A 21,347-nucleotide genomic window follows, 5' to 3' on the forward strand; every position below is an offset into this window, starting at 1 on the left:
ATTGCAATGAGGTTTATAAACTTTTCCAGAACACAAGGAATTTGGGATTGACTTTTAAGGAAGCATCCTATCAATAGGGTATTTCTTCTTGAAAGAAGACAGATAGCACTGTATCTTCAAATACAGAGTCTGAACTTCTGAATGTGGGATTATTTTTTCACGTATAAACTACACAACATAATCTTCAGGGCTGCATATTCCTTCTTGGACATACTGGAGTATTTGGGTGAACCGAAAAAGAGGACAGAGGCACTAATTTCCACCCCTTCTCTTTTCTATGAACACTCCCATTGTCTTTCTAAATGGTGCTGCAAAAGCCTTGCCTGCCGTATGAAGCGCACCCAGGGCTGATAACTGGTGCTCAGAAAAGGCAGAGCTGACTGAGGGCTGGACGTAGCCTGCGAGACAAGGTGTGAACAAGTCAGGTCCAGCAGCCTCAGTAAAGGCTGCTTTTCACAGCATGACCAGGGAAAAAGCCTTTCTATCCCCTCACTGATTCTTCCTCTCAAGATTCCCATTAGTTAATGTGCTGAGTCTTGTAAACGGTACTTCTGGTTACCTTTCATTGGCCCCAGGAGAGAGCAGTGAATCAGAGCTCTTGGCCTCATAGAGCTTCTCACTGTGCGGATGTGCTGGTGGATCAGGAATGGTTTGCATGAGAACAAGAAGGCTAGATGGCCCAAACTCCTGTGTGAGCTGCTGTCTTTGAAATTGCTGCACTGAGGGCAGGGGGAGCAGTTTTTAAGCTGACTGTCTTTATGCAAGGGTGCGTAAATAACTAATACTCTTGTTTGCCTCCTCTCCTCAGGGTTTTCCTGGTGACTTTGGGGAACGAGGACCTCCAGGCATCGATGGGAACCCAGTAAGTAGATAGCTTTTTCCCTCCTTTCTTTCTCTTGCAGTAGACACCACATTGTATTGTGTTGTGTGAGTTAGAGCTGAAAAAATCTTCTAAGCTTTGGTGGCTTCTAGAATTTTGGTTTTGTCCCTCCTGAAAAACAGATGTGCGTTCCTGCCCTGCTCAAGCGTGCTACAAATTCCCATGTTCAACTCAACATCCTGGAACTGCCAGGTCATTACGTTGCTATTTGCTTTCTGTCTCCATCTATTGTCTTTCTCGCCCCTTGGTTTTGGTAGATGCTTTCTCATCCTGTGGATACAACTAAAAGAAAAATCAAGAGTGAAAAGGTAGGGATGTTGCTCCTGATGAGCAGGCAGTGGTTGGACTATGTTGTCTATACCACAGGACCTGATGCAAAGCCTGCGACAGCTGCAGGAATCACCTTATTGACTCATGTGCTCTGGATGAAACTTTATATGAATATAGTAGCGAGACATGGGCCCATAAGTCAGAGGGATGTGCTGGTGGATCAGGCACCACAGATGGCTACTTGAGTGCTCATTGAACCCTCAGAGGGGCAGGCCAGGTACTCAGTTGTGAAGTACATAGAGAAGGAAACATGGTCCTCTCCTTCTCCCCACATTTCATTTTCTGATGCAGGCTAGCAAGCTGGTACCACTTGGTTTGCCTCTCACGAGCCTTTAGAAGTAAGCTTCTAAAGTACTCCAAGCTCAGCATCTTTCCTCATCTGAAGTGAATGTTAATACTAGTGCAAGAAGTGCTAGATTCCCCACACCGGTCTCTGGGAGCACTGCCCTGGGCCTCAGCCAGCCCCAGCACTGCAGTTGGAGAAATCTCCAGGCTCCTGAGTCCTTGGCCTCACTCTGGTCTTCATCTGACCCCTGTTGGCTTTCTAAGAATGGGATCTGTCTCCTGGGAATTGGGTCAGGATGGTCCCAGAGACTGTTTAGGCAGCTGGATGCTGATAAGGTTTATTTTTCTCTGCTCTTGTAGCACATAATACCAAACAGTTGAGTATGTGCTGTGTTTTCCACTACTTACAAAACACGTCCTTGTGGATTGCAAAAGTTCTCAGATGTTTTACTTATTCTAAATTGTTTTCTGAATGACTTTGTTCGTTCTCCCTCAACTAGCATGTGAGCAATACTGATTCATCTTTGAAATTCCTGCTGTCTTGGTTATTCACACATAATCACAGTGCTGCTTGTGGTGTCTGATGGAATGATTTGTGTGAAGTAACCCACTCCACATGTGTCTTCGAGTTCCCATTCATCATATATGCAGCATAAAAGTTATTTTCACAAGCGACTCAAACCAGCAAGCCAAGCTCAGCTACACTCCAGCCTTTGTGGGAATTCAACACAAGAGTCACAAATGCAGTGAACTGAAAGAATTAGATTCCCAAGGAATAATTCTGCAGGACTTTTCCCATCTTTCAGTCAACTTAAGCCATGGGTCAGAGTGGAATCAGTAGTCCCAAAGTGGAAGACTTTCTAGATTGTATTGCTATTTCCAGCCAGCCCACCAGGAAGAGCAGAGGTCAGAAAGACTGTTTTTTCCAAATAACTTGTTTTGTTTTCTTTTAAATTTGGAAGTTGTTTAAGCCCCATTCAAAAGTTGTGCTCAAAGTTAGCTGAATGCCGGTTCCCAGAGCATCACAGGGAAGCAAATGTCCTTTCCGTTAATTCATCCAGAAGGATTGCTCTTCTTTCATCTTATCAACAGCTTTTGAATATTAATGTGCCTTGGAGATTGTAGAATGAAAACAGACTGTTTCGGCTGACTTAAAGGGAGGTTCACAGGGTCACAAGTGGAGTCACAGACACAGAAAAATGCCAGAAAGTCTGTTTGCGGAACACACAAATGTGCCAGCTTTGCTAGGTGGAGTATGCAGCTAAACTGTAGGCAGGCAGCCACAGGTCCTGAGCTGCTCCATCCTCTGTTTGATGTGCTGAGCACTCACGCTGCTGCCGTCGCATGGGGATGGCTAAAGCCAACAGCCTCTAATCTCCTTTCCGTCCCCTCCAGACAGAGCGAAGACTCTTCCAACCACAGCAGCCTTTTTCCCTCCTACCAACTTGCTGAGAACTGTTGAGCCATCACATTCCAGATTCTCGTTCCCGGAGCGCTTTAGCCACTCCAATTAGTCACTTAATCACAGGAATTAGACATGGGAAATAGCTGTTGATTCATCTCCTTGTCTCTTGCTCCAGTGCCCGGTTTATGCACTTAAAAAAAGGAGAATAGAGCTCAATTTCTCTTGCAGGTCAGAGACCAGCCTGTTATTACTGATAGCCAGGAAAGAACACCTGTAAGTCTTCCATTTCCCAGGCCAGGGAATGGCTCAAATTAACAGCTCTCCCAGGGGAATGTACCTTCTCCTCTCCCAAGAGGAAATCATCTTGCATTAGATATGAGGCCCTGTGCTTCTACATTTACCCTTTCTCCTGAGAAAATACCCACATGACACAACCCGGAGACCTAGGCAGTCGCTCCTGTAGCTGGAGGGACCAAGAGCCAACCATCCACCCAGTCTTCATCCCAGACATGCTCAGAGCTTACTTGGAAACCCAAGCCAACATGCAGCTCCTGTGCTAAGCCTTGCTGGGGATATTCCTTCTTCTTGCTGAGCCTAGTAATGCCAGGCCTCAACTAAAAGCTGGAAGCCAGTCTTATTACAGTAGCTCTGAGGATGTAGAAATCCCACCCGTGAGGAACAATAGCTCCACAGATGTCCCAAGTATGCAGGAAAGGAACCGGCCATAAAAAAGCAATTTTAGGCTGGTTGAGATTATGAAACGCTTTTTGTGCGTGCTTGCCCAATAGTCCTTTACTCTACTCCCCATAAAATAAACACACGTAACCCTTTACCCAAGGAGGCTGAGCACATTTAGTCGTGTTATGTCCCCTTCTCTTTCATTCTTTCACTAGGCAAATCTTTCCATAAAAGGGGAGCTTTGTTGCACTGAAGGGGACTCCACCAGATGTGCACCATAAACCCAGCTGGTCTGCCAAAGAAAGTGGCCAGCATGATCCAGAGCAGGGGTAGTGTTTTCCGAGCCAGTGGGAAATTTAGTATTTCCAATGCACTTGTTTTGAGAGGCCCTGTTGGAGATGGAGGTGTGTAAGAGCAGGTCCTTTGCCTGACAGCAACACACTGTGACTGTGGCAAGGGAGCAGGTGATCTGCTGGGGGAGACACAGGGGTAGGCTGAGCATCACATAAGGGTTGCTAAGAGTTGCTAAAGTACTTGGGGACCTAGACAGGTAATTTGTGTGGATCTGACGCAGCCTCTCTGCTGTGCTTCTCCTGGAAATGCTATCAGGCACCTGCCAGCGCTCCTGGCACTTGCATGTCTTTGGAAAGGTGGCACAGAGAGAGTTTGTGGTGAAGCCAAGAATTCATACCAGCCCCACAAACCCAGGTAGCAGTCTGTCCCTCAAAATGGTGTGCTCTGACGTGCTCTTGAAAACCTTGAAGAGGAGCTGGTGCTTTCCAGAATGCCCTGCTCAAGAGCAGTGAGAGATGGCAAATGGGCACAGAGCCCAAGATGAAATCTCTGCAGTTCATCTCCTGCTTTCTGCGGTGTGATTAAAAGTGACTCAGCCTCCAAGAAAGTGCTGGGTTCCCTGCAGAGAGCCCCCTGCTCCAGGGACAGAGGTGCTGGGATGCCTCCTTGCAGATATGCTGCAGCCCAAAGGATAGGGGCTTTTTCTGAAAATTAAAGGAATGACAGGAGCCCAAATGGATGAGACAGAGTGAAGAGGACTCTGCTGGTTCCCAGCCTCAAACCAGCTCTTTGATAGAGGAGGAGCAGCCTCAGAGCACACTCTGTGCCAAACACGCTCCCAGAGCCCACCAGCCACCCCTGCCAGCGGGCATACCCCCTCCCCAGATTACCCAATTGAACTTCCTTCCAAATCCTTCTTTTCTTATGACTGTTGTTTGGTTTTTAATCACTTCCAGAAACCTCACCTTTCCCAATGTTAAGCAGCAGCTTTCATCTTCTTTCCACTCTAGCTTTGCTGCCCCATGTCCTTTCCCTGCTCTGGTCCCTCTCCCTGCCCATCATCTCGCCTGGAGCAGCTTCCCACCCGCTCACTGAAATGCTTCTTTTATCCAGCCTGCTCCTGCAAGGGGAAGTCAGCCTTGCAAATAACGGCTGAACAACAAGTAGCCCTGTGTCTGGAGAGGCTTTGGAGCTCACTAAAATGGGAGCTCTGGATTACTTTAGCTGGGGAAGGGGCTGTGAGGGGGGGTGGAAGGGAGGAGGAGGGATGGTCTTTTCCCTTTCCTCAAGTTCTTGGAACACTGAGCTGCCTTTCAGCCTGTTTGTCTACGAAGTGTCCATAACCATGTTGGTTTGTCTTCCCTTTTAGGGAGAATTGGGAGCCCCAGGTCCTCCTGGAGTTGTGGGACTCATTGTAAGTACGAAAACAAATGGAGATCTGGCTTCTCGGGGGCCTTAACCCTTTCACGCTGCATAACTAGCCACAGATTTTCTTCTTCCTGTGGCAGAGCAGTGAACAGGACGAGTGTTTGCATGGGGAAGTGTAAGGTCTGAGAGGAGGTTGCCTGACAGACTGGGAGGTGGAGAAGGGCAAATCTGTTCAAAGCAAAAGGGAACAGATTAAAGATTTGCTGTCAGTGCCCTTATTCCTAGATAACTCGCCCTTTTGATAACATTTACAAGGGTATTTCTTCAAAGATGCAATATTCATTCCACATCAGGATCTGTTGTCTCTTAAAAGACAAACCCCTGTAAGCAGTAACCTAAGGACACAGTTCTTGCTCACTGGAGAGACCTCAGGCAGGAACAGCCTGTCCTCTGGGTATACAGGAATTTTGCACGCACTCTTGCCATCCCATCACTAATCCAGGTAATTATGTACAGAGCCAAATTCCGTGCTTCATTACACTCTTCCCCATCAGGAGATAAATGGCTGTAAGGATGGGTGGCAACTCATCCTCTGGCAGCTGTGCTGGGGGTTAGTGAATGCCCAGCTGAACAGATTATGGTTTATTTTTAGATCTCGGTACTTGTTTCAAGTTATTTCCTTCCATGCACAAAAAGTGGTAGGTTCTGTTAGTACTACAGCATTCCTGTAAAATGATTCCTCCTGGGCTATGATAATCTGTGAAAACTTGACTTGCAATGAATGGTTTAAAACCTTCCCCTTTTGCCTTTCCTTTGTTTAAATTATAGGAGTGTGTATGTCAGCTGAGATCGTAGCCTCGATTGCCCTAGACTTTGCACAGAGAGCACCAAACCCAGAAACCTTAGGGTCCATGAGGAAAAGCAGAGAACTTGGTGGAACAAATGTACCTGTCTTGCATTTGAGGATTGGGGCACAGGTGGAGCAAGGCTTCAGGAAGCTTTTTGTGGAGCCAGGAATTAGGTCTGTGTTTCCCCTGGATAGTGGAGGGAGATGAAAGGAGGTACTCTAGCCATAGCAGTAGGAAGGATGTACTCCTGACAAAGAGCTGTAAGAGAGAAAGTGCTATTTAAAAGAATCCAGTTGAAGGTATTGTCCAAATTGGATCATATTTCTCCTAGCTTTAAAAAAAAAATCTCTTAACCTTGTTGCTGTTATCTCACAGAGATTTGTTTGTTCGAGGTGAAAGGTCAGACACAGTAAATGCGATTAAGACCCTTTTAGAGATGATGGAGTTCAAATGCTGTCTGTCCTTCCCTCCTAGCTGACCCAGCCAGTGCCTTGCTCTCATGTGCTTGGGATAGATCACAGGGGCCAGGAAGGACAGGTTTACCTGAAGCTGATCTGAAATGAGGACAGGCAGTGTGTGGTTTCTAACCTGCCTTTGAGGTCGCGATGGTTTTGTCTCACGCTGTCTGCAGCTACCCAAGAGGTACCAGATATTATGTGAGGTACAACTAAACCAGGTTTATCCCTGACTTCCCCAAGGTCTGACATTTCATGTCCTAGCTCAGGATTCAGCTCCATCACCAGATATCTGAAATCTGTCACTTTCTCTGTCTCAATCCAGCATGTCAGTCTCTACTGACATCCCAGCTTCTAATGTTTTTGCTGAAAAAGGCCAAAAGTAACAGTTTTTCGTTTGCTGCCAAGCCTGGTCTGTCTTAAATTTTAAATATTCCTTCTCCTTTCCCATCCAGATGAAGAAATCATCATCCCTGTTGAAATATTCTTCCTAGCTTTATTTTTAAGGCAGAAATTGGTCCTTTGCAATGCTGTTTTTGCAGGATTCACTGCAGCAGTAGCAATCAGCTGCTGTCTTTCCCAGTTAGCCTGTTGGTACTGCTCTGAGCAGATAAGAAATATAAATTGGGATTCAGGTCAAAGTGGCTCAGATCTTGTGTTCCAGAGTTATACGCAACTCTTGAATTCAGGATGCTGAAGCATCTCTAGTGAGATTGATCTGAGAGTGACCTCCTCCATCCCCCTGGGGAGAAAAGGCCACATCTATCCTGCCTTCCCCGCTCTGCAGGACAGCACCAGCCTCATTCCTGCAGCACAGGGTTCACACTGCAGCAGGGCCAGGGAGAAGGCAGCAGGGTGTTTGCTCCAGGCTGGCTCCCATTCATTCGCTTCCTTCCTTCCCAGCTACAGCCACTCCTGGGGGACCAGCCGAGTTCCTGGCTATCTCCACGCACCCTGCAGGTGTTGGCTTTGCTGTTTAAGAGAGGATGAAGAGCAGAATTAAATGTAACTCAAGCTTCTTGCTCTTCTAATTAACTGTGCGGGCAAAGCTCTAAGTAAACGCATTTCTACAAGAAGCCTTTATACTGGGAGGTATGAAAAGGGCATCTGTTCAAGCAACTGCAGCCCAGCGCTCCCGGAGTGGCTGCAGCCCCACGACTGCCAGCCAGAGAAGCGCTCCTTCAGCAGAGCCTTCGCTGTTTATTTACACATCGCAGGCAAGGCTGGTGCACCGTATCACTGACTCCCTTCATGGGCAGTCAAAGCCTGTTTAAATGCCAGCCACTGAAGGCTTTCGTTTATACATGCACGCACAGGTTCTCAGAAACCGTGAGCTCGACTGTCCTCCTGCACTACACTTTTCTCATACTTGTCCCAGTGAATGATGCCATGGTGACTTCTCACTGCAGCAGAATGGCCACACTAATAAGACACCCCCGTCCTTACCTCCTCGCTTTTCCTCTTTTCCTCCCTGTATTGCGTTTAGATGCAAGACCTCAGTAGCAGCCCAAAATTCTTCACTGTTTCCCTTTTTGGTTTTTGGGTCTGTGTCCTTTCTAAGACATCCTCAGATTCCCTCCAGAGAATCTGGAAATATTGTGGTCGATTCTTTCCAAGAACATGAGTAATTTCCCAAGAATAAATATACTCCATGGTTGTCTTACATCACCTCAATATTTTACTGTTTCAAATAGCGGAAAAGGGAAATTAATCCATTCAGAAGTTTGCAGGAGCACACAAAAGAATTTTCTCATATCCACCTCACACAACATGCAGTTATCTCTTGGTTTTGCACCTAATGACTTTATAATTTTCTTTCTCTTACTAGGGTGACATGGGCTCTGTTGGACCAATAGGCTATCCAGGACCAAAAGGCTTAAAGGTGAGAGAATAACTGAGCTGTTCTTCCATGGCAGGGCTGAAGATTATACTGTTCCTTCCTCGGGTGACAGTGATGATCCTGAGAGAAGGGATGGGTGGTACTAATGCTTGCCCATTGACCCAGGCACAGGACTGTTGAACACAACATCCCGCTGGCAGTCTGCAGTAGGTGCAAGTCACTGGAGAATCCCAAGGATATTTTCCCTGTGCACCTCCAGCCCACAAAGGGTGTTTAAAGAACGTGTGACAGAGCGTGCTTTGGGAGCAGCCTGGCATTTGAGCTTGGGGCTGTGCCACTGGCCCTATCAAGGACATCAGTGTCACACACCTGAGCAAGTCTTCACAGTGGCTCATTCTCACTCCAGACTTTCTTTTATTTCAGGGGCTGATGGGAAACCCTGGAGAACATGGACTGAAAGGTGATAAGGTGATCTGAATACTCCCTTATTGCACTGTGTTTTAATTTTGCATGTGAAAACCCCTTTTTGATTCTCTTTCTTAGTCAGCACCATGGTACTGTTTCTGAATGACTCTTTGCTCCCTTCCTCCCATCCTCCCTACTTTCTTGGCACTCCAGGTTTGATTTTTCTTTCTTTTACGATATCTGCCCCTTTCCCCTTTCCATAGAGCTCCAGTATAGGTCAGTTATGCTCAGATCCTCTTCAGAGCTTCTGTTTCTTGCTGCTGCTGATGTTTTTTTCACTGGGCTTGTATCTTTTTATATTGGTTGTTTGGGGGAAACATGATTTGACAGAGCAGCACAGCTCACTGGATCAAGCAAGCCAGCTGAATCCCCAGGAAAAACCATTCTGCGTTAGGTACCTCTGCTCCTGTTTGGAGGTTACCTCAGTTCAGTTTCCTGTCTAGAGGAAATTGCCTTATGCCAAACTGATATAAATCACTTCAGAAAAAGAAAAAAGGAGAGGGGCATTGATTGCAATGATTTAGTGCTGCTGGCACAAAACCACGCAGCTTGAGCTAAATCAGCATGAAACTGCGTGTGTAAATGTCTCACTGTCATGAGAACCATCCTCCTACAGATACTTAACCATAGGGTTTATTTAGTCTGAAAGAGTGGGAGGTGCAATCATTTATTGTTTGCTCTCATTGCTCAGGAGGGCAATGGAAAATGACCATTAAGCGTATTCTCCTCCTCCTGTCTGATGTTTTATTCTTTTGTTAGGTGTTTGCTTTTAGAGAATGATTTAGCAGCCCAAAACTGCTCACCGAGGAAGTAGCATCAAGCCATTTGAAGCCTCTCTCCATATATTATAGCAGCTCTTTGTGTCAGCTCCTGTGTCTGCGGTTTCCATTTCTCTCCTGTATCACCTTTTCACTTTTGTAGAGAGGAAGGACAGCACAAGAGAAGGACTTTTTCTTTAGGACAAGCTTAAGAAATTGTAGCTGGTTTCTTGACTCAACGCTAAATCCCAGAACCCACAGAGTTATCTGTTTACTTCTTGGAAGAAAATTTTGAATATCTTAAGAATCATCAATGTTTAAATCGTTGTTTAGTAAAATCAACTTTCCTGGACGTTACGGTCTCTTCACTTGACAGACTGCTCTGTTTATCGTGTGTTTCTTGAGCCACTGCTGTCGCAGTAACCAGCTGGCTTGCAACATTTCCTGGAGCAACAATACTCCCCAGTGCAGAGTTATCCACACTCCCACAATAACCCCGTGCTCAGCCTTGCAGCCTCCCTCCTGAGGTGCAGGAAACCTTTTGTGTCCCTCTCTAGCTACCTCTCCCACAGCATTTTCCTTGGACAAAAGAGATTTCCTGGCTTTCATTACAGCTCTTTGCTAATCCAAGACTGACAAACCATCCCTCCTGCTCCAGCATTCTCTGTCCCTAACAAGTTTACTTTTGTTTAAATATCCCGGGTGTTATCAAACACTCATATCAGACCAATGATGATTTCAGGAGCAGAGAGAGCTTCCAAACAGTTTATACATATCTTTTCCAGCAGTCCAACAGCCAGAGGGTTGGGAAAAACAAGGTAAAAGAAAATCAGACCTACTTAAGCACTGATGGCCACAATTCTCATTTCTTCAGGTAAAGGCACGTAGCTGGTGCTGTGTTTTTTAGCCAAAGCAGCCGAGTTTGCTGCACCTGTTTATATGAGTACAGACCAAGTGCCTCAACTCTCCTTACATTTGGGGGAGGATTTGGCCTGAAATAGCTATGTGGTTTTTTTCAGTTACTTGGTTTTCTGATTTGGTGGTCTTGCTAGTTGGTCCGGGTTATAGTACACCCCTTCTCCAACACATTAGAAGTATGCTGCATTCATTTACTTCCATGTTTCTTTGGTGAATGGCACCTTCAAGGTTTTTAATTTTCTTTCACTCTGATTTGATCATCAAGAGCAAAACCACTCTTCCCTTCTTACAGCTTGTTTACATTTGTATTTTAATTGTTTATGCTCTGGTATGACTGAGAAATATAAATTGTCTGGTCTTGTTGCTTTTACTCAGTTTATAGTAAGAGCAAAGCTCTGCCTTCAAGGATCTTGTGGTCTAAATGTGCATGTGGTAGAAGAAGGGGACATTTATGCCTTTCGTGGTACATGAGGGTTTCTGATTCACAGAAGTGGCTGAGGAGGAGGTTACTAGAGCTGGGAAGTATACCCTGGCCTCTTGGACCCTCTCCTTGCCAAGGTCACCTTTCCTCTTGCTGCCTGCCTCATTTAAATGAAAATGTTTTCTATCTACGCCTTTACGAAGAAGATGCATCATAAATCTTTCTTCACCCCCCTTGGTTTTGCCACATGCTTTTTAATTCAAGATGATCTTAGAAATATCTGACTTAAGGAAATTCCGTACATAGGAGAGTAGAGGCAGGATCTCTGTGTTCACTTACTGCCCGGTTGAGCTTGCGTCACAGGAAGGACCCTGCCTAGAGGGACTGACTTGTGTTGGAGGCTCCGTTCTGTAATCTCTCCCAGTCAATGTTAGCTTCTGCTACTATTGCTATTTTTAGGCTCTGACATCTTATTTAAAGGCTTTCTCTGGTGGTTTACTTTTTATTTTCTGTCCATTAGATTTTGACTTTATTGTAACCCTCTATTGTCTTCTTCAGACAAGCTGTCTTGCTGCTATGACCAGAAACATAAACAACCTCCCTGATTTTTGTAATTCTTCTCTACATCTGTTAGCCTGAAAGTTTGCCTCTTGTCATTCTTGAGCTGCCGTCTGCCAACTGTCCAAGTATTTTTTTCTGAGACTGTGAGTGGGCGCCTCAAATGGCTGGTCCATCTCTGAAAGACCTGAGCCATGCACTAAGTTTGTTGAATGTGCAAGATGAATGAATCCAGGTGCTAGCAAGCACAGATGATGCCAAGGCTCAGTCAACAGTAGTTGTCAGCCTTACTAAACATGCCCATTCCAGCAGCAAATCAACACCTTACACCGGAGAGTCCCAGCCTACCGAAGGCTGAATCTTGTATGAAGATGTCAGCTGGATTTCTGGAAAACAGTTTCTAATAAACCCGTTAAGAAATGGAGACTTTTCCCAAAGGGATGTGAGGGATTATTGCAGAAGTGCAGTAGTCCCCTGCTACATGGCCAGAGGGGAGGAGGATAAATATAAATGTACTGGTTCTCCTCTCCGCTCCTCCACCACGATTTTCAGAAAGCTGGTAAATGTAGTGTTAAACTTCATACTTAAAAAAAAAAAAAAGAAAAGCCCTAGACATTTGGCAGCATCTGAAATGCTAGGTCAGCAGAGAGCAGCAAACCTAACTGCTCCTTGATGACAATAATCAGTAACATTTCATAATTAGCAATTTACAACAGATGGGAGCAGCCCTAGTGGCCTCACACCTTCTGTCTGCCACCAATTGGGGACTAGCCCAAGTCTGAGGGGGAGTAGGGATTTCAAGTGTCCCACATTCTCCTTGGCAAGGGATGGTCTCTTTCCTCCTGTCATAGTTCTGCAAAACTTGGTCTCTTCTGCATGACCACGTAGACTTGCCTGTGCTCTTTGTTACTCCCCTGGGATTCCACGGGGCTGTGGGAGCAGTTGTAGGTGCCAGTGTCACAGGGGAGTACAGCTCATGCCTGGCATACTCCATCAGCTCCAGGCTGCAGTTCACATTGCTTTTCTGAGGATGTGTTGATGAAGATTTAATTAGATGTCTGCAATCTCCTTTTAAACTCATCTGTCTCAGTCGCAGTCCATGTGTGTGGTCTTGTTACAGATTTGCCTTATGGTAGCTGAGGAAAACTCCCTTTACTCAACAGCAGACAGATGGGATGCTGATAGGACTTAGGCATGATGACAGGGTGGCTGGACAGTGCTCGTGGGCAGCAGGCATGTAACTGAGGCTGCCACCTCCATCCACCTGGGAGAAGGTTCTCGCTGCAATGCTGCATCTTTCAGAAACGCTGCTACTACTCCCCTTTGCCATGACGGGAATAGGAATTCAACACTGAGAGATGTTTTCCCTTTCCATGAGAAGGTAGCTTTCAAAGTTTTTGGACTTTGAATAAGGCAACATAGGAAACAATATTCTACAAGATACAAGGTGCAGCTCATTAATCCCAAATGTATGTGTCATGTGGTGGAGGCCAGGCATGAGCATCCCCCTCCTGCGGCAGAAATCACCTCTTTGTATCCAGCAGCTAGACAGGCAAATGCAGAGCGCTCAATGCTAGCCAACGCCATCTGCATCCACTATAAATCTTGATACCGCAGAATTTAATGATGTTTTTTACAGCTTCAGTTTTCCCACAAAATGGATCATCCTTCTGTTTCCATTTCTATGTGTTCATGGAGGCAAGGAGGGGAGGCAGAGAGGGCTGCATCTGCTCGTACAGGGAGAAGTGGAATTAATGCATAACCGTGGGATAAAGAGTGGTCTTGAGAAGACCATGTGATGTGATGAGCACAGAGGAAAGGTGAAGGAAGTGGAGGAAATCCAAGCTACTTGTTCACATAAAGGAGTTTTATGAATGAGGACATCTGTAACTTGTGAAGGACACAGCTCAGTAAAATACCTCTAGCAGATCTGCAGTGTTAGCTTCCCTTGTATCACTAAGCAGAAAGTCTTGGGAAAAGAGATGCCAAATTGAGAGCAAACTGTGGTTTTTGCACAGTGTCATCTTCTGCATCCTACAGACAGCAACCCTGCCTCACACTTAGAAATCCATCCCTTCCCTCCCAGCCCCATTTCGGTGCGATGTGATGTTAGGAAGGGCCTCAGGCTCTCTGAAGCTGCTTTTCTTTTTATAGGTGAAACATGAAACAGGCGATATCCCAATGGCAGAGCCTGTTTGTAATTTCAGATTGTACATTCCTCCTCCTCCCTGTGAGCAAAGTCCTTGCAGCCCCTTTTAATCATCTTGGCATCATATTTTTTTTTTTTTTAAATAACAAACATGCCTGACCTCTTTCCTCCTTATTTTTTCCCCTCATGTTAAGGACACACACCCTGAGTTACAGTTCCAGATTTACCACACTCAGGGCAGGTAAAAGGGGATGCCCTGGCCCTCAGTTTGGGTTTAAGATATTAATGGCCATGGCAGATGGATCATTCATGCTCTGATCTGATCAGCTAAAGATAAGAGATGTATTTTGTCTTTCCTGCCTCCTTTTTACCCTAATGCCCATTTCTCCAAGCTGTTTGAAGACTCTTTTCTCTGTCGTGCAGTCACTATCCCACTTTGTTTAAAAGTTAGTGTTGTTTGTTCCAGCCTTTTGCTATGCTCAGGAAACACTTTTCTCATTGTAGTCATTTCTTAATGCCCGAGTATTTCTTCCACAACAGCATTTCAATTGCCACTTATACAGTCCAGGTAGAAAAGTGCTTAATTTTTTAAAAACCATTTTTGAGCAGCAGAGGTGACAAAGACAAGGAGTTTCCAGGGCAAACGTCTCACTTGCAAGAAAAAGTGTTTTCCTGCTGTCTTTGGCATGAGTCAAAATCAGACTTGCCTGATGATTTCAATGTTTGAAGCCTTGGGCTAGATAAAATAAATTTTAACATTCAGAGAAGATGAAAGGATTCTGGCAATGGCAAGAAAACAAGCTGGATCGTACGCTAGTTTTTTTGCCACCTCTTTTGTATCTAATACTTGAGGCTGATCTGAACTGAAGCTCTGCAAATAGCTGATTGTTTCCATTTGGTTGCATTGCTCAAAAAAAAAAATAAAGTTAGATGGAAAATAGCTTAGAAGGAGAAAAAATGTTGGTTATTTGGCTCAAATTAAAATATTTTAGGTTAAAAATTAAATGAGTAAAATTAGTTTAACTTTTTTTAAAAGCAACATTTCAAATGTGGTCTATAAAAGGATTGTTTTGAAGGTGGTTCAGTGAAATGTTCTGGGAATATTTACCAAAACATTTAAACAAATTTAGTATGAATCCATGAAATGTTTCCATAATTGAATCTGCATAGTTCTTAATCATTTCTCTTCAGAAATAGTTGTCTCCAAAAGGTATTTCCCAACCCAAGCCTTAACCATTCACAATTTCATTATCCCCTGCATGTTACTGACATAGTTAGAATTATTTCAGCTCTCTGATAACAAGTGGGTGGGTTTTGCTTGAGTGGAAGTCAACTTCCTCTGTCAGCTCTTTGTAGACTTTGGCTCTGTAACAGGAGTCCATATGTCTTCCATGTGGACTATGTTTAAATATATAGCTCTCTGCTCTTGTAAGGCTTGTTCCCTACTAGGAAGCCAAATTTAGACGCACGAGCTGTGCATGGGACAGAGTTCCTCAAGTAGTTATTTCTGTTGAGTCTTGTCATTGTACCAAGTTTTTATAACCATTCCTCCTTTGACTTCCAAAGTAGAATTGTCCTTTCTCTGCCCCATCATTGACTTATCCATTGTTTAAGTGAATCTCCAAATACATAAGCTTGGAAGGGACATCAGGAGGTCATCTGGTCCAACAGCCTGCTCACAGCATGGCTAAGAGGCAATGCAAGATAACCCACCACCTCTAAGGAAACCTTCAGGGATGCCTATTTTTACACAGAGTCAGAATCTGTTAGGATATTCCAAAAAGGGGAAGAAAGATAGCTTGGCTAGGAAATATTGTCACCAATAGTGTGCTCAAAGGCAGAGTCCCCATCACAAAGAGCACCTGGGGAATCTCAGCCTAAATATTAGCAGTGAGATAGTACTAAAGCAGGACTAGAAGTAGCTCTTGTTTTCTTATGGAAAAGGTTTGATCTTTGATGCCAGCACTGTGATATGCTCACAGGAGCCTTGGAGATTGTTTGCTTTTTTTATAAAGCCTTATGAGAGAACAGGTCCATTCATTAAGAACTAAACTAGCTCTTCTGTTCAGATAGATTTTAACACTTTGCCACCTTCATGGTTGCTGTTAGCCAAAGGAATATAGTCTCTCTCCTTGCAGCTTTTATAGAAACACAATGCTTGGGAATTCATATTCTTCCTCTCCTGTAATTTCATTTCTTACTTTAGAATCAATGTTGGGAAGTACACACTTCATTCAGGAATGTTGTTAAGGTTAATATGATCTACAGTTTTGATCAGTTCAGTTTTGAATGGCACTGGCCATGAGACTTCTGCTGTACAATGCACCACTTAGCATCTACCTGTGCGTTTGGCCATGGCTGTTGCCTGTTTTAACTCTCTGATGATGTGTATCCAGGGTGATCAGGGAGCAGCAGGTGTTCCAGGAGATATTGGCTTCCAAGGAGACAAGGTAATTCTTATTCTTTTTCCATAATTTTTCCCCCTTATGTAGTAGCATGTATGGCCTCCAGCCTTCTCTGTTCATCCTAGGCCATGAGGAGCTGGAACTAGCTGTGTCCTCCTGTGAAGTTCCCCTCTGTGCATAGAATCGTTGAATGGTTTGGGTTGGAAGGGTCCTTAAAGATCATCCAGTTCCAACCTCTCTGCCCTGGGCAGGGACGCCTCCTACTGGATCAGGGGCTCCAAGCCCCATCCAACCTGGCCTTGAACCCCTCCAGGGATGGAGCAGCCATGACTTCCCTGGGCAACCTGAGCCAGGACCTCCCCACCCTCACAGGAAATATTTCTCCCAAAGGTCTCATTTGGGGTACACTGCACCTTTCTAAAATTCACACCAATATATGCTTTTTGTTGTTACTCATAATAAAAGCAGTTCTACTGGTGGCTTTCTATATGAAGGGCCATATCTTCAAGCAGAAACTGGAAGTGATGGGATGGGATTGACGGGGATATGTGTGAATGTGTGTGGTCCGGCGGCTGCAGACTTGGAGGTTTTGTCTGCTCAGTGCAGCAACTTAAACCTTGACCCAGTGAAGCACTTAACACTGTGCATAACTTCTAAGCAAACGACTTCTCCCCTGTGACTACAACACGATACCGACTACAGCTGACTAATGCTGCGCTTAGCCCTGCACTGGGGCCTACATGGCTTTGAGCCACCACTTACTGCAACAGCATTTGTTCTTCAGGGCTAAATTCAGCCCCGGCTTTAGCAGAAACATCTCACTGACATGACTACAACTGTCCTAGCTCCTTGCAGGGCTGAGTGCAGCCTTTAGAAAGTGCTCCTCTCTCTGCTGCAGAAGAGTGGGAGCGTGGGGAATTAGTATTTTTTGATGCTTCATTATGTTTCCTGAAAAAATGCATCTGTCTCTCTCTCTCAGGGCAGCCAGGGTTTGCCTGGGGTCCCTGGGGCACGAGGGAAAGCAGGTCCCCTGGTAAGTAACCAATCATCCTCTGCTTCCTAATCTCCGTCTCTAAAGGTTCAGTGTCCAGCTGGAAAGACAGCTTGGCCAGGGGTGAGATATTCCAAATGGGAAAGCCAGGAACCAGCTCACTCTTCTCTGTGTTTTTCTGATTTCTGTAGGGAAAAGTCGGTGACAAAGGTCCAATTGGGTTTCCAGGACCACCTGGCCCTGAGGTATGTCCCACCACCTCCTTCTCGCGTCTCCCCTTTCTTTGCTAACTTCTGCAGCATTCTTTTTTTCAGCAAACCCACACAATAACACCTCTCTCCTGTCTAATTTTGCCTCTGCAGCAGTTATTCAATGTCTGTAACTTGCCTCCCTACTGAGAATCAGCTCTCTGATAAACATCCATGTGGCATTTGAAGACTGTTAGAGATGCCTATCTCCTTTCTCCAGTGGAGGTTTTCAGCTCTCGAGCCATGTACAGGCAGGTCTACACGGGGTTTTGATTAGGAGACATATGCATAGAGCTGTTGCTAATTTGTATGGAAATCAAGAGCCAAATGCTGCCTCCCACGTGGGCACCCAGCCCGACGGAGGGAGAGGACGGCTGCCACCGCTGCTGCTCACATGGCACCTGAGCTCTGATACATTTACCGGCCCAAAATTGGTTTGTTGTGGGGTCAGAGCCTTTGCTAACGATGGGCAGGGGAGTTGCTTTAGGACAATGGGCATGACAGGGCCACAGAAATGCTGAGACAGAAAAAACCTTCCTGTATTATAGGATTTACTCTTATTTAATGAATTGAGACCCACTTTTGTTCAAAGTGGGAGATGGAACAAACTGCCCATCGTATACCCTCTGATCACTCTGCACTCAGATTTCCTGATCTCCAGCTACCATTCCAAGCCATTTTCTCCACAATCTTCCAATGCAAGTCCTGTATGTAACAGCTTGTTCTGCTTATGTTCAGAGAGGTCAGTCCCCTAAGATTGTCTCTAACCTGGCAAAAGCCCAAGGCTGTCTCCCAGCCACCAGCCAGACTTTGTGGACACAGTTTTTTCTACTCACTATTTCGCTCTCTGGCCTTGGAAGTCATTCTTCAATGGCTTTTGCGGGACAGAATGCTCACTTCTTTAATCTTGCATCTCACTTTCCTCTTACCCTCCTCTTTTTAGTATAAGGCTTCACTTCTCTGCTAGGGTATGATGGCATATGAGTGGTGATGAGATAGGGAGGAGCAAGATGGATTCATGACCCATTCTGCATCTCATAGCTTCCTGGGATTTCCCCCCAGTTTTTGCTATAGATATTGTGGAGGATTTTTTCATTTTTTCCCCCACAAAATTCAACTTAAAATAGAAAAAGACCCTTACTTTCCTCACCAATAATATTGTCACAGAGATGCCTTAAATGCAAAATCAGCTTCTGCAACACATTGTCATTTTTATCCTTCACGAGCAACCCAACAACATCTGTAAGATGCTAGAAAGCCACTTCCAGCACAACTAATGGTCTGTTTTCCCTTCATCAGTGCTCTGGTATTTCACTGGATCTGGATGGGCTCTCGGTCAAGTGCTGCCACTTAGCAATCATTCTTTTTTGTTGCTATTGGAAATAACCACAGATTCCTTTGTTTCCTCAGCAAAAGACTGGTGGGTGGAAAGGAGTCACTGCCTGGCTGAAGGCAGCAGCTAATGAGCATGTCAGCACCTTTCCTAATTCCTCGCCTGCTTCCCTTTGTCGCTGAGGCGTGCAGTTAGTTTCTCGGAGCAGTGAGATTATGCGCTGACTCATAAAGATTAATTAAAACACAGATTGCCATTTTTAGCTGTGTGATGACAGGGAGGCCCTCACAGCAATAAATCTTCCAAGAAGATGGACCTATAGGGAATGGCTGCGAAAGGCTGCTCTTGAATCAAAGCGATAGCGCTGCTCCCATTGTCTTGCTTCATTCCCTCTAGAAGCCTCGTGCTGGTGCACACATGGACACTGCCAGCCTGTGACAAATGGCTCGGGCCTTAGCCTTTAATTAAAAGTCTTGCGAAGGTCTTTGAATCTGGCTGTAAAAGGCCAGCTATGTACCCTGACTGTTTCTCTTTTATTATTCAGGGCTTCCCAGGTGACATTGGCCCACCAGGAGAAAACGGTCCTGAAGGCCTGAAGGTGAGTGGAGGAGAAACTGAAGTTCCGTGTGGGGTGGGAAGCAGCCAGGGAAAACAAAGTAGTGGGAATGGGGGAGAAAGCAAGCCCTGGAGATTCCTAAATATTGTCCTGGCCAGCGTTTCAGCTTGGTCTGTTTGGCTTGAGGTGCCTCCAAGTACGGGGTTTTCTTTTTTCAATTTTTTTTCTGTAACAAAATTGACATTGGATGATGTCCCATGGCTGTGAAAGAGACTTTCTCATTTTAATTGCCCTTCTGAGGTTACGTTTCTATTTTCTGAGCTTCTTTTCCTTTGGCTCATTCTTAGGGAAAGCCAGGAGCACGAGGTTTACCTGGGCCGAGAGGACTGCCTGGACAAGAGGTGAGTGTCCTCAGACCAAAAGCAGATGGGATTTAAAGAATAATGTTTAATTTTGAAGATTAATGCATGCTGAAATGGTGCCTGTGACTTGAAATCCTGCAATCCCTCTGAATCTTTAAGCAAATACTTATTTACATTCAGTGCTTGGAGACTTGCAGAAGAAGAGTTTTTGCTAAGCTGCAGTCCTATCTTTGCTTCCCGTCACTGCTGGCATCTGCTGACCCTCAACTCTGCATTGACTTCTTTTCAAACCTGTCCCCCACACCTCCACACACACACAGAAAGGGTGTTAATGTGCTTTTCCCTATGCATTCCCCTGCACACGCACACCCTGACCTGGCTTTTGCTTTCTGCTCCTTTTAAGTGTGGTTTCTCACAGCTGTGAGACCTGCAGTCTCCACTTTCTCCTACACAGCAATATCCTTTTGTAAAAAGGGTGCATCCATTGAAATTGCTGTTCTGTGATGATTCGTTTATCCCAACATCTCAGAGCTTGCAGCTTTCACTTATCACTCGGTGTCAAAACTTGGAAGCTTCATTCCACTTGCAGTCACTAAGCTGTCATTGATTTAATTGTCTTGGACCTGCAAATACCTTCTAGCAGCAGAGAAGGCCTGAGTACCCTCTGTTTATCCTGTTGTAACCCCAGTGACTTCAGTGTAGTTCCTTCTCATTTAGGCCAGTGTAAGCTGTTAGTCCGCAGTCACGAGATATCGTGCAAATAATACTGACTGCAGGCATGGGCAGGAGTTCATTCTGATAGCACTAGTAATTCTTAAGTTTTTCTGGGAACTCTTTTGCTTGCTCTCTAAATGGGATTAATGAAATTAGCTCATTTATTTGCACTGAAATAGAAAAAAAATATTCTAGGCAATTTACAAAGGGAATTGAGGCCTTGCATTCCCAGTTCAAGCAGGCATGACCAAACTGCCTTCAATTTACCCTTGTTAGTGAGTATAAAAGTAACACTGAAGACATGGACATGGAGTTTGACATGAGCTGTGCTGACTTTGAGTGTGCACCAGACCACACCACTGTGCCTTTACTGCTGCTGTAACCCAAGATGGTAGGTCAAGGCTGTGGATTACACCTTCTTTAGAAACGTGACACATTGTGGATGGTTTGTCTGAGCCCATTGAGCTGGATTCTTGAATTCCAGTCCCATCTTCAGCCCATCAGCTTGCGCCACTTCATTACCACGGCTGACCACCTAAATGAGAACAGCCAGAACTGTAGCTGCCAAGGACGCTTTTAATTTCTCTCTTGGCAGTTGATTTTAGACACTTGAGATAATTTTTGTGAAGCTTAATTGAAGGTCTCCTAGAAACTGTAGATCTGATCCTATCACATTAGAAATTGGTGTAGAGCCAGGCGAGAGGACTGAGTCCAATTGCTGTGTGAGATTTTGAGATAGCTCCATCCTGCAGCATGTGTAGCCCCATTTGAAAGCAAAAGGGAAACCTTCATACCATTGCCAAATGGTTCTGTGAGAAATTTTGCAATACCCTTTTAGTGGGAGAAAAAAAAAAAAAAAAGAGAGTAGAGAGCTCTAGAGCATTCATATCTCTGCCAGATCAAATGAAGCAGCCTCCTGTGAGCTTTTCCATGGGCCAAAGCCAGCCCACGATAGGCCCACTCAGCTGGTGTCAACTATGGTCAAATTATGGATGGCCTTTACTGGCAGGCTTGACTTCAGATTTTTTTTTTCCTGAGATTTGGGAAGGACATGAGAAACCTCAGAGATGCTGAGCTACCTGCTCT

General features: G+C 45.1%; 1 protein-coding gene across 2 annotated transcripts in view; it reads left to right on the plus strand.

Annotated features, from left to right (window-relative positions):
• Positions 1–21,347, plus strand: part of COL27A1 (collagen type XXVII alpha 1 chain) — a 162,112-nt gene that overhangs the window by 67,074 nt on the left and 73,691 nt on the right. For both annotated transcript variants that reach the window (XM_069873701.1, XM_069873700.1), the window contains 9 exons: positions 809–862; positions 5,242–5,286; positions 8,372–8,425; positions 8,807–8,851; positions 16,049–16,102; positions 17,037–17,090; positions 17,240–17,293; positions 19,174–19,227; positions 19,533–19,586. In XM_069873701.1, coding sequence (XP_069729802.1) covers positions 809–862; positions 5,242–5,286; positions 8,372–8,425; positions 8,807–8,851; positions 16,049–16,102; positions 17,037–17,090; positions 17,240–17,293; positions 19,174–19,227; positions 19,533–19,586 — 468 coding nt within the window. The remainder of the gene's footprint in view (positions 1–808; positions 863–5,241; positions 5,287–8,371; positions 8,426–8,806; positions 8,852–16,048; positions 16,103–17,036; positions 17,091–17,239; positions 17,294–19,173; positions 19,228–19,532; positions 19,587–21,347) is intronic.

This window comes from Phaenicophaeus curvirostris, chromosome 20 (assembly GCF_032191515.1).
Source record: "Phaenicophaeus curvirostris isolate KB17595 chromosome 20, BPBGC_Pcur_1.0, whole genome shotgun sequence".
Classification (NCBI taxonomy): Eukaryota; Metazoa; Chordata; class Aves; order Cuculiformes; family Cuculidae; genus Phaenicophaeus; species Phaenicophaeus curvirostris.